The 13,532-nt window shown below is 36.5% G+C and overlaps 1 protein-coding gene across 1 annotated transcript in view; it reads left to right on the forward strand.

Annotated features, from left to right (window-relative positions):
• Positions 1-13,532, forward strand: part of CWF19L2 (CWF19 like cell cycle control factor 2) — a 78,724-nt gene that overhangs the window by 60,314 nt on the left and 4,878 nt on the right. Inside the window, exons 13-14 of the mRNA XM_074158981.1 lie at positions 8,637-8,849; positions 9,913-10,029. Coding sequence (XP_074015082.1) covers positions 8,637-8,849; positions 9,913-10,029 — 330 coding nt within the window. The remainder of the gene's footprint in view (positions 1-8,636; positions 8,850-9,912; positions 10,030-13,532) is intronic.

A 13,532-nucleotide genomic window follows, 5' to 3' on the forward strand; every position in this document is an offset into this window, starting at 1 on the left:
CTAATACAAACCTATTGTACTTGAGGCTCTTATCTCCTGTTACTTTCTGGCTTCTGTTCACAGCAGGTTGTGGACATCAGTTGTCTTAAGCAGTTTTAAATATAGCTTCTCCCACAGCCATCCCAGGCATGCTATTATGTCAAACTCATGAACATAATGAAAAAGCCTCAAATATGTAATTTTCAGTGGTGCGAAAGCTTTTTTTAAACAAAAATTAAAAACCCAATACTAATCTTCATATCATCATGGATTCATAGAATACCAGGTTGGAAGGGACCTCAGGGAACTCTGGTCCAACCTTTATCTTTTTGATATATGGAAAAAGGCAGGCCTTAGAGTCTTAATTCTTTCATATTTCACTGTTATGCCTAAAATAAAAAACCAACCTATTTGAAGTTACTGTTTTCTTTCTTCAACTTGTAAAGGAGGTTGAGTTCTCACTGCTACAGAAGCAGTACTATAGGATACAAAAAAAAATCAACAAAACATTTGAAAACTGATTCCCCCTCCCTCCCCGCCCCCCGCCCCTGGCCTGTTTTAGAGTACAAAATGAATGTGAAGTCTTAGGTTTTCACTACTGATAGCTTTAGGTACCTGGTCTGTAGTTCCTTCTGCCCTTGACTGTTGCAGGAAGTTGTTTTCCCAAATTCATGCTGTTAAGATTTATGTAATCCTTTCAGTTATGTCAATAGATACTTGTGGGTGTATAGAGGCTGATTTCTAGAACATTGCCTCAATAGAAATTACCTTCTGTTTGTACCCATGAATTCTAAGGCCTTTTTTTTCTTTTCGATTACATTTTCATAAAAGAAAGTGAGGAAGATTAATTTGTGTTGTTTATCACACCATTTAAATATTGGCCATAAACTCATTTTATTTAAAAAATCTCTGCAGCAATCCATAAAATGAATTTAAGCAGTGAAGAATACAGAACTATATTAGTAATGCTGACCTTCATGTATGGATTTAGTAAAGAGGGATGCTGGTATTACAGGTTTGCAAAAAGGGAATTTGCATGTTGCCTTTTCTTAGTTCTGAAGTCTGTAAAATGGAAAATTGCTTTCAGCCTTATCTGCCTGTTGCACAGCTTTGCATTTTCATCGCCATAAACCAAAATAATAGTCTAGAAACATTTTAAAAGGTAAAGTGAAAAATGCAGAATGTTGCTGCTGCTACTATTATGTAATAAAGCTTTTTCTTCTCTTTCTTCACATGGTGAATCCATTCTAGCACAGTATTTAACAGACACTATAAAACTCTAACAAAGCTCTAGTGCACAGTTGCTTTTTCCATTTACTTAAAAATCTACACATGTGCATGGTTTGCTGTAAAAAAATTAATATGAAAACCCAAGAGAAAATAATTTCAAACACCTTGTTCTGCGTTATGCTACATTTCGGTTCAATGCACTAAACAACTTTCTGTGTATATTGTGTAGACACAAAGTTAAAGCTGTTCCTGCATATGGAAACAAAACAGCAGTGACAGCTGGATTAGGAAAGAAAACCTGGGAACAGGAGGGACTCTGTACATGCAGACTGTATGAAATGACTGCATAAGCATTTGGCTTTCTTCCTGAATTATGTTAAAATTACAGGATATGTTACAAATGAAGACTTGTGCAGGGCAGTCTTTTCTAGGCATTTAAGTTATGGCCAGGGATAACTGTAAAGTTCAATGCTAATCACAACTTTAATAGCAGAATTTTGTGACTGAAGGTATTTTGTTTGGCTTGCATTTCATTTCATTGTCTTGCATATAAAGTTTTCTCTGTCCTAATAGCTAATTATAGCAAAATCTATAGTTTTTCGTTTGAAATAACTGAAGCAAAAAGGAGCGTGGTCCCTAACCATTGAGCAGTCCTCTGCTATTTGTTTATTGCTTGGCTTCTGCTGCTCAAAGGTAGTCCTTGCTTATCAAAATGATTCATAATATTTTCCTGTCAGGAACATAGGCCTTAAAAGCACTCTGTGCATTGATATATTAAAATCCTTTGATACTATGTGTTTAAAATCTTACTTATTTCACTGGGATGATAGGTTTGGGGAATGCCTGTATGCTGAATTATATGTTGAACTAAACCTACAAATTCGGATGTCTGTGGTCATAGGGAGATTGGAGTTGTAAAAAGATTGACATGATAAAATTCTGCTTTGCTTGGGCTCCAGCAAGTGCTATTTGAGATCAGAAAGTCTGTTTTCTGAGGTGATTTTGTTGTAAAAAATGAGTGCTAAATGCTGAATAAATTTAAATGTGATGAGATGTATTCGTATGTCAGGTTTATATTCTAAAATAATAGGTTATTCTTCCTTATTGCAGCTTCCCAAAATATGTGAGTGCAACATTCCACAAATATTAACTGTCATTTAAAGTTGAAGACGTCAGTGTTGCCATGACAATTTAAAACCAAACTGATACGTTTTATACAATCTATAGACTGTTTTTCCCCACAAATTTTCCAAGCAGATGCACTTTTATTAGCTTATATGGAAGTAACTTTAACTGTGATTGCATTAGCAAGAAAACAGGAAAAGCAGAAGTTCAATAGTTGCATACAAAATAGAACAATAATCAGAAAAGTAGGCACACAAAAAAGCTGAAAATAACCCACACTAGAAAGATGCAGGTATATTTTGTCACCCTGCTAATTGCATTTAATGGAATTTCCTGTTTCAACCCCAAATTTCAGAGGAAATTTGAAGATGGAAAAAAGTGTACTTGGGGTGTTATGTCGGAATAATCCCCAATGATGAGGAGTTCTGTCTCTTGAGGTTTCCTTTCAGTATCACCATGATACTAAATTTTGAGTAGGGCTTTCTTTTCCAAAGGGTGCACCCAAAGAGCAAGTAAGAGCCGCGGAGGGAGAGATAAGAGACACACCACGCAGCATACTTCAGATGGAGTGTGTAGGCAGCCAGCAGTGTTTAAGACTCCAGGGGTTTTACTGTAGCAATAAGAAAAACAGAATACGTTTAAAATTAAGCTGTGAGATGCAGTTCCATCAATCTGAACACTTGGCAGGAAAATGAGGTTCACCCTGGAGTGTACCTGATGTAGATCGACAAGCGTTACTTTTGGAGGTAGCCCCGTGCCAAGATGCGTAATGGCTTCAGTAACGTAAAAAATGAAAGACGACATGAATTGTGTTATGAAAAGAATGTTATATAATGAAATTATTCATATTATATATTCATATTATTCATGCTAATTATAATGTTAATGATTTCATCAGCAAATAAAACATTGTAATTTTTCCCTCTCTCAAATCATTCTCATTTATGCATAGTCAGATGCCAATCTCTTTCTGAACTCCTGTGCTGAATGGTTGGTGATCTCTCTCCTTGTTTTGGGTTTTGGCCACATTTACACACATTAGATCTACCCAAATAAGAGCCCTGAGGATGGTTTTTATCTGTTCGTGAAAGAAGTTTGGATGCCTTCCCTGACTGCTGTTTAAATGTTTGTGTATTACAGGCCTTTTTTGGCCAGGGCAAGCAAAGCTGTGATGCCGTCCCTGTTGGTTAAACCAAAACTGCATCCTGGTTGTGGAAAACAGATCCCCTGTCAGATGGATGGTAGAAATGCCACTGTTGTACAATCACAACACGAGGTGTAGGAGGCTGTGTCATTTTGCCTGGTGTTGAGTCCTAAAGCTGCCTGTGTATTCTCTGGTTAACTGTTGCTTGCCAAAAGAGAAGGAAAAGTTGGAAAACAGAGGGCGCGTTTGAAGGAAGAATGTAGCAGATGAATCCAGAACAAAAAAGTGAAATAGGAAAGAGAAGACAAGGGACTGTGGAGATGATCTGTCTTCTGAGAACGTCGGTTTATGTTAGCTCTTGGTTTTGGACAGCATCTGGTAGAAATGAGAACGTCAGGTGCACTGTCTTTATAGATGTCTGAATTTCTTATATTAACTTTAGGCAGTTCAGTGATGTATTTGTAGGCCATCCCAACTTAAAAATGATATATGAAAGTGACTGCCTGCTTCTTTCCGACTTCTGTGCACCACCTGAAAAAGGGTGCACGCAGCATCCAGCACAGTGAGGAACTAAGCACACAACCTCCAGCAGGCATTGACTTACGCATTTAACAGGTGTGATGCTTTAGCTGATGCAGACCAGAAGCTTTCCAGCGAACCTAATTTGGATTTGTACTAGCTCTGTCTTGTGTATGGAAGAAGATATGTATCAAAGAAATCAGTTTTTAAGTGATTGCTTGCTTTCCTTCTGGCATTTTGGTTAACACTCTCTTCTTGTGCTTTCAATTTCCCTTTAACTTGTTTGGAGAGATTTTTGTTACGGTGAAATAATGCAATTGGCAGAACGCACTGGGCACCTTCTTGTAAAAGAGTATACATTTTTTTGGAAAGAAAACTTCCATTTTCTTCCCAAATAAGTTTTCAAAAAGGCCAATATTTCAAGTAGCAGTAGCTGTAATCTGCCGTGGTAGCAGCTACGTTTTATTTTATTTCAGTTCTGACACATTGATGTTTGGCATTTGTAGGATTTGAAGGATGCTCATATTTAAGGAATTATGCCCTTTAAAAAATATGTACATTTTTTTCCTTGCTGCTGACAAAGAATGTGTTAGTTGTTTTCATTGCTACTATTCCAATATTTCAGACTAAGCATCTTTAGTTTGTTTTTTGTTTGTTTTTTTAAGGCAGAAAATATTGCTGAATGGATTTTTCAACATATTCATATCATATATTATTTCAGTAGGAATACACAGTTCTTGCTGGATGATATTGTTGCCTATTTTTAGGTTTCTGTACTTCTGAACTGTTTTGAGGGATCTTGGAAGGACACTGTGGTAATACGGGAGTTGCAAAGAGATTGTTATTCCTTTCATGACTGTTGTTTTTAGAGGTGAAAATATATCCCGTTTTAACACTCCTTTGAAGTCATCTAAAGGATGTGATAAAACAGCAAGGAATGAAGATTCATGGACAGGGTGACCATCTGCAACTTGGTCTCTTTGTCTCAGAACTGCAGTATAATTGCATTGTGCATTGATGTGCTGGACTTACGACTTGAATAAAGATCTCATAAGCTTCTCCTTAAAGGTGTGAAAAAGGAGAAGATAACCCCTCATTTTTCCACTTTCTTCTTGTCTGTTTTTCTTCAGCAAGGGAAGGGTATAGTGCTTGAAGAACATCCAATTAGACATGAATTATTAATTACTAGGCTTTTTTTTATTGCATAAGTGGAATGAAATGTTTAAAGTAACTTTATTCTTCGACTTTGCTTATTTCAGGCATTTATTTAATGTCTTTGAAGCTGAGGTGTTGGTTTCTGGAACTGCCTTGCCTTCCTTATTATCTTCCGTTACTTGTTAGTATTGCAATGCGATCTACAACAGGCTCTGTGGTAGGGGTAACCTGAACCTGATCTGCGAATACTTCTCTAAATACCCCTTTACTGTAGCTTCTCTCCCCAAAATGCTGCATTACTGCCTACGTTTTCTTGTTCCTTCTCCAAAGTAAACTTACGTTTATTTTACTTCCTTCCCCAATGCGCTTCATCTAATTCTGTTGACCAATATATATTACATCTTAAACCAGAAGTGCAATGTTGACTGGCTCCCATGGCCACTACCTGTATGAAGAACTCTTCTACACGTCTTTTTGTTTCCAGGAAAAATCCAAAATTTTGTTTAAGATTCTCCACTGACTTACTGTTGAATCCTGAAATGCTACCGTTGGATTTCCTGGAAGCACTGGAAGATGTCTCTGGTGCAACTGGGAAATCTTTCTCACCATTTTTTGGGGTGACTCTAACTTTTCCCAATGGCTGGTTGGTTTATTTGTTTTCTTCCTTTTCTGTTTTTGCTGCTGTTGTTGCATTTTTAACTTGTTTTTCTAAGTCTCCTGAATTGTTCTTCTTTTTATTGATTCCACTCAAGGTCATCATTTATTAGACTTTATATTGCTTCAGATCTACTGTTAGATCTGTGCCATTGAATTATGAATATTTTTTTCATATTGTGTTGAACATGATGCAGAAAAGTATAATTTCTCAAGAACAGCAACGTAATTTCTTTTTGGTCTTACTGAATTACTATTTGAAATGTACTGATCTTCTGTTGGTCATGACTGTACCAAGAAAAACTGAGTCTGGTCTTCAGGCAACACATACTTTTTTTAAAGTTTACTGCTTTTTTTAGGTGAACATTCTATTTTGAGTACCAGGTGTCTTATTGTATGTAGCACTTGTTGAAGAAACACATCATCCGGCCCATATTTATTTCATCACTAGACAGAATTCTTGAAATATGTTCCTGTGATATAAGGGACTTGCGTAAAAGGATCTGTAGAGTATTTTTAAGGTGTTTTGAAAAGTACTATTATTTAAAAGAGGTCATGAATAGCAAACCAGGAATTTCCATGACTACTAAGTGCAACCAAAGCAAAATAGTAATGGTATTCTGTGCTGCATGTGATGTTCCTGATATCCAAGGTGTTTTGATTTCAATTCTTCCTTTTCTTTGTAGTCTGCCAGCTGTCTTGTTTCATGTGTATCTGCTTTCTCACAGTACTTTTGTTAATAACAGAATGGTGCCATTCTGTAGATAGCGCTTATTGGTGTTTCTTCTGCTGAAGCTCCAGTTTTACCTTTCTTATGCTTCTATGACAGAGACTTGATTTTTGACACCCAAACCACTAAATATTTTTTCTATGGCTTGGGAATTTCCTGTTTGTTTTAAATGTAGATTACAGCTTTTTAGTAAAACAGAACAATAACAGAGTTGAACTACTGAAATGTTGATTTTAGTCTACAGTGGCTTCCAGTAGGAAATGCACATAAGCAGTTAAAAGTATTACAGATAAATAAAGTAATATTAAGAAGGCTGCTCCTCAGTTGTTTGGTAATGAAAGTACTGCACATATACAAAATAAGGTATTGGTCTGTGTTAGAGAACTGCAGTATTCAGGAAGAACAAAAGTTGTTGTCTGTGTTTTGGGGAAGGAGGTTACTTATCCACACTACAAAATAAAGTCTTAAATTCTTTTCATATCAAATTATCTACACAAATGGCACCTGGGATATTTGGAAGATTTTCTTTTATTTGGAGACTGTGTTCCAGTTTTGACAGCGTGCCTTCAGAATGCCTTCAGCTAACATTAGTCCTTTCCCAGGGCTATCCCCATCAGTATTCTAAAATATAAGGATTTGTTGTGAAGACACTTCTGCCATTTCCTTAACAATTCTTGGAGCAAAACCACTCATACATATAAATCTGCGAAGACTCTGAAGGGCCAGCACCTCCAATATCAAGACATCTGTATAATGGTCTGGTTTTTTTGCTCCTTGTCATTTTGATAAGGAGATTACTCAAACTGTTCAAGGGAAAATTGCAGTCAAGTATAGCATAAAAGTATTGCAGCACTGGGATTTAATTTAAAGAGAAAAACTTGAAAAAAATCTTTTGAATTCTTTTTACATTTGCTTTAGCTATGTGTGTTACGTATTTAGAGTATAAATGGCACTTAATTTTAAAGTCATGTAGAGCAGCCAAAGCTGAAAATAGAGAAATACTTTCCTAAGTCTTTTAAAAGGTTAATCTTTACAATCAAGACTTGCTAAGTCTTGATTTAGGCAAGATGCCATGGGATTTGCTTTCATCAAAATAAAAAAAAAAAAAAGATAAAGCCTAGTGATATATATATATATATATATAAATGTTCTGTGAGTTTTAAAGCCTAGTGAAATCTACTGTCATTTGGGTTTGAGTCCCATGACCTGCATACTTTTCTTGCTTTCCTTTCCATTCATTGTCTCTTGCTGCTATTGCCATAAACCCACCTTCAGTTCCTATCTACAGCCTCCATCCCTCCCGAATATCGCCTAGGTGAGGTGTATCCAGTTTGTATGGGTTTCCACCGATAAGCTCCTGTGAGATACCACTGACCCTTGAGCATGTCTTTGTAACAAATTTAGTATCTTCTGAGTTTCCTTTTAAATGTGACACATTTAACTGAAATGCAGCAATTAATGAGCAAAGAAAAAATCCTGTGGATCATTCAGCCTTGTTTGTGGTAATGCACTAGTTGTGTTCGTTATCTGTATCTAGCAACAGGTATACTCAAGAAAACTAAATATTGAAGAAAAAGACTGTTTTCTTCACAAAATGGCTCAGACTGTTCACTTGATAAGAATAACTGTTAGCATGCTTTCATAGAATATGAATATGAGGTGCAGAGTCAAGGTCTAGTTATTTCACAAGAGGTGATTGAGTGGATAGTGATAGTCATAATAGGGGAGGAGGAAGAGGGGAAAGAATGAAATAAAACATATGGTTATATATGATTTAAAAATTGTGCATCTGTTTAAAGCTGAAGTTATGTCAAGGTAATATTGAAATACCTAGCCCTTAACTTGAGATGGAATATAGTAATATACTCCTCTCACTGCTGTCACATGTCTATATTTTAATATCTATGCTGTCTAAGAATGTGTATGATTGCTTTCGGGAGATGTACCTGATGATTGCATGTGCTGCAGATGCCGTATGGAAGGAAGCAATGCTACTGCTTACCTACTTTATGCTTTTCTCAATAAAGGATAAAGCAAAGAGCTAAGTATATTTTCTTGCTTATTTACATATACGCGCATTTTTTCTGTGTATCTTTTCAGCTCATGGAAAAAACTGACAGAGAGTACTACACTCTGGATGACATGTTTGTTTCCAAAGCAGCCAAAAGAGCGCGCAGTGGGGAAGAGGAAGAAATACAAAGAAGAAAAGCAATACGTGAGCACCAGCAGCTTGCTGCACGCATGGATAAGTGCCCATACTGCTTTGATAGCAGTGAACTTTCTAAACATCTTATTATTGCAATTGGCACCAAGGTAAGAAAATGGCAATTTAACACAAATGCAAAAATAAAAAAGAAATAAAGGAAGGCAGTGTTAATATTAGAGTGCCTACGATTAAGAACAAAATTGCTTCTATGAAATGATTCGTTGTTCTGCCTCTTATTTTCCTTGCGCTTCCAATTGATTTCACAAATTCCTCAAGGATGAGGGAGAAAAAGATCTAAATCTGTTGTGAAATATAAAGCTAATCTTTGCTATCAGAAATTCAGTCTTGTGGATTTGTGGAAGACAGGAGAAATAATGAAAGATCTGAGTGCAGAGATTAGACTGTAGGTGGATTTGTGGAAGTCTGAATCACACTGCACTGGAGGAAATTTGAACTGGTGAAGAATTGTATCTCAATCATATCAAAGAAAATTAAGTGGAGAATTCCATTTTTAAGCCTAAGATCCTTTGAAATAGACAGAAGTTTTGTCTGGGGAACCTTCTTGTTTCTGTTAATGCTTTTAAAAGTTGCATAAATATTTGGATTTATAACATGAAATGCTTCAGTATAGGCTTTTTTGTCATTCTTTCTCCAAAGTTTTCATTTATCATTGATATTTTTCATTTGATTTGAAACTTTTTATAGGCCAAGGAATTAGATTAATAGATATGTATTATAGTACATTGCACTTATTTTTGTATATACATAAATTATATATATATATAAATGCATACAGATATGTACCTGTGTTTATATACCTAATAGATAAATATACAGCTATATCTATATCTGTATGCATTTATATAATATATTCTGTTAAAATCCATACAGACATATATAACTACAGAAAAAGGTATTCTAATGGACTAAACTGTGTGATTTCATACTGCCTTATTGGTGGAGCTGCTGTCTGGATGCTACTGGTTCATTGGAGCTACTGATGGATAACGTGACCTTTTTAAAAACACTAAAATTACTAATACCTTGCTGTAATTAGAAGGTAGTGGCTTCTATTGGTTTGAATTTTAGCAAATGATGTGTTTCTTAGCTTTAGCAACGGGAAGGTTTTTAACACTAGAAAAAACTACAGTTTTTGTTCGCTTTTTATAGGTCTACTTATCTCTACCAAGCTACCAGTCCCTTACTGAAGGCCACTGCCTGATAGCCCCTCTGCAGCACCATACTGCAGCCACACTTTTGGATGAAGAAATCTGGGAAGAAATCCAGGTCAGCTGAGAAACTGGCTCATGTTTTAACATTTTTGTAAAATAATGTTGTTTTCTATAATAATATACTTCTCATACGTACCTATTTTCATAATTTCCAGCCTGGCAGCTCTCTTCTGATTCCACTAAGGGGCAGAACGTTCTTACAATATGGATGAAAATTAGTTGTCAAAAATTGAAAAAGGGAGATGCTGGGTAAACGCTGAAGAAAAGTTCTCATTTATAAGCAGTAGAAAAGGTTGCCAGGAATGCTGCAGAACCTCTGCTGTTGGAGGTCTTTGAAACCATGTTAGAGGAACATCTCTTGGGGGTGATGTAGGTACAGCTGATCCCTTACAAAAAGTGGAATAACTGGCTTGGCAGTTAGGATTCCCTTGGGAGTGCCAGGGGTTGTCAGGGCAGAAAGATGACTTGTAATGAAACACAAGCTGAAGATCTATGAATCTATGAATCTGTTGTTTACATACCTTCAGTTTTTTGAAGATAATCTGGATTTTTGGTGGATGTCAATGGAGAGAGAATGATCTCATTCTTCTGCAAATATGAGGTCCATGTTAGAATCCAATTTCCTAGTTTTTCGAAAAGAATTATTAGAATAAAGTGCCAAACATGATGGGTCATGTTTTCCAACTCTTATGAAGACATTTTTGAGTTCTGTTTTCTTTGGAAAAGGAAAATCAAGGGAGGAATGTAAGAAGGCCAGGCTGGATGGGGCTTTGAGCAACCTGGTCTAGTGGGAGGTGTCCCTGCCCATGGCAGGGGGGCTGGAACTAGGTGATATTCAAGGTCCCTTCCAACCCGAACCATTCCATGATTCTGTGATGATTCTGAGGTTCTGCCTAGGAGATTGACAGTGATTGGTCTTCCTCCTCCGCCATCAGGATTATTTCAAGGAAAACAGCTTGGAATCCCTTATATCAAAATACTGGATGCTGTTTCAGACTAGAGAAAGGCTTCGTCACTTGCAGTTGCTTAGGTTTAAAAGCAGGTTAGTTCATGAGTTTGAAATTGTTTAAGTAACATTGATTGTGCCTCAAGCCTGGCTTATGGATTCTCTGACTTCCAAATTTGCTCCCCACATTGATTCTCATGGCTGATGTAATTTTTATACAATGTTTCCTAGTAAATTATGCTCCTCCCAAGCAAGAAGGGAGCCCAAGGTGTTCTATAAGAAGCAAATAAGTGCAATAAATAGGGATCAGGAGGAACAACAGAGCATGGGGAAAAGTGATAAATATGTTTATTCTATATCTTCTATTTATCCTAACCTCTTTTAATTAAATAGATTATAATTTTTCTAAATTTGTATGAGAAGGAAAATAAGATAAAGAAAAGATAACCAAATGCAATTCCTGTATTCAATGCTAGTCTTTTCCTTGCTAGAAAAGGCAACAGGTTAGCAAAACTATTATCTGTTAACCCTGTGAATACATTCATAAGCAGTTTAAACATTTCTTTGCAACAAGGTACTTTGGGAGGCGAGGGAAACAGATTTATTTTTTCTTTTCCAGCTTCCAGGTAATTCAGTAGGAGGAGTATGGAAGGCTTTAGTGAGAGTATAAGCACACATTTACTCAGTGACTAAACTAACTTTCTGATGCCAGAGCCATATTTTATATTGTTGTTGAGGGGGAAAAAAATTAGCACACTTTAAATATTCATAAAATGTATTGAGCACATGTTTCAGCTAACTAGTTTTGCTGGGATTTTTTTTTTTAAGATATGTTGGAATAAAGCAAGAGAGGTTCTTTTATCCTGTATGCCTTCAGGCACTTGAATTTAGCTTATTGTGTATTTTAGACTGATGTGCTCACTTGCCAAAGTAAATATGCATGTAATTGTTTTAATATGAAAATATATAAATCTTTACATGTTCTCTATTGCCTGAGCTGCTACATGTATCAATGCAGTGTGCATTTGAGCATGAGCCAAGCCCTCTTATTTGCTCTTATGAATGGTTTTGTCCTTTCCAATGCTAATTATCCTTGATGTTTTGGCCTGCTCAGAACTTGGAGGAAAACTGCAATGTATTTAAAAACAAGAAATTGCAGTCTGGGAAACATTAGGTAACATCTGCAGATATTCCAGGCTTTTCAGTAGGTTTGTATTTCACTTGATATTGCAGGGTAGCAACTGTAATAGTCCTTCCCAGCCTTTGGTTTAATGTTTCTTCAGTACTTGCTGATGTTTATGAATAAGTGTATTTGCTTATGCTTGTTTGATTCATCAACTCTCCATTTACATTAAGATAGGAAATCTTAAACCTTTAGATGGGCTTAGCCTCTTAATTGTGTTGTTTGTACTTCTAAGCATTGTTAATAAAAAAAAAAAAATCAATGCAGGAAGGACAATTTATGAGTTACCTGAGTTGTAGAGCTGTGGTGCCTGTAGTCTTTGAGACTCATACAGTTTCAGTGATTTCTTGGCTTGCAATGTGGAAATGGGATGGGGAGCATGTATAGTACAAAGATCGTAATTTTTAAAAAGCAGTTTTCAAGATTTTGAGACACTTTCAGAAACATGCACCCTGTCACAAAGTCAGATCTTTTGTGCGTTTGAAAATGTTTTCAGAATTCATCCCTTGTCCTTGATAATTTAGTTCAGCATCTACATTGTAAGCTATAGAATGATGCTCTTGCATATCTTGGATGCAGATACCAACTGCCAAGCATCAGGGAGCAGCAAGAGCAAGCTGCTCCACAGAGAAGGCACCTTCCTGACAAGGTACAGTCCCTTGGTACCCAAGCCAGGAGAAAAGAGCAGGTCCCATGGTGGTAGACAAGGTCAGCCACAGCCCAGTCATGGCTAGATAGGTCTGCAGCGATGATTTAGGTTGAAGGTCAAGTCAGGGTCTAGATCAGGGAGGCACATGGGGGCACAGGCATTCCTGAAACTTAGCTCAAGCAAGTGCCAAAAGTGAGGTCTTGAGCTTAATTGCGGCTCCCTGGCCCTTTCCACCACGGAAAGGTAGGAGATGCTGCAGAGCCTGTTGTGCGTATGCAGGGCTCTGATGCTGGAGCTAGCAGAATTATAACTTGAAATACACTTTGAATAGGTACAGCACCTAATCTGTAATGGGAGCTAGTAAGTGTATGTTGAGACCATATGTATTACAGTATTGCATTTGGTTATATTCATTACAGTGAAGATGGTGGTTATAGCCATGGCTTTCTTTTGAGGCAACATTAGTATTTTCCTTAAAGGTCAAGCATGCCTAGTGGAAATGTATTTTTTTTTTTTTTTTTAAAAAACAACTCTGTAATTGGAAGGAATAGTGGAAGGATAATGATATCTGGAGTCAACAGAAGCCAATACATTAACTTCTCAGAAATTGCAAGCTTGGGAACTACTGTTAAAGCGATGTTGTTTTATGGAGCGTCAGAGTTACGAAGTTCAATATAGTTTTAATTTTAACTGTAAAAATATGCAGTACTTATTAAAACTGACTGTGTAATGTTAATATAATGCATATTTCACAATTGTTTTCTAGATTTCCTATGTTTG

Source organism: Numenius arquata, chromosome 1 (genome assembly GCF_964106895.1).
Source record: "Numenius arquata chromosome 1, bNumArq3.hap1.1, whole genome shotgun sequence".
NCBI classification, from domain to species: Eukaryota; Metazoa; Chordata; class Aves; order Charadriiformes; family Scolopacidae; genus Numenius; species Numenius arquata.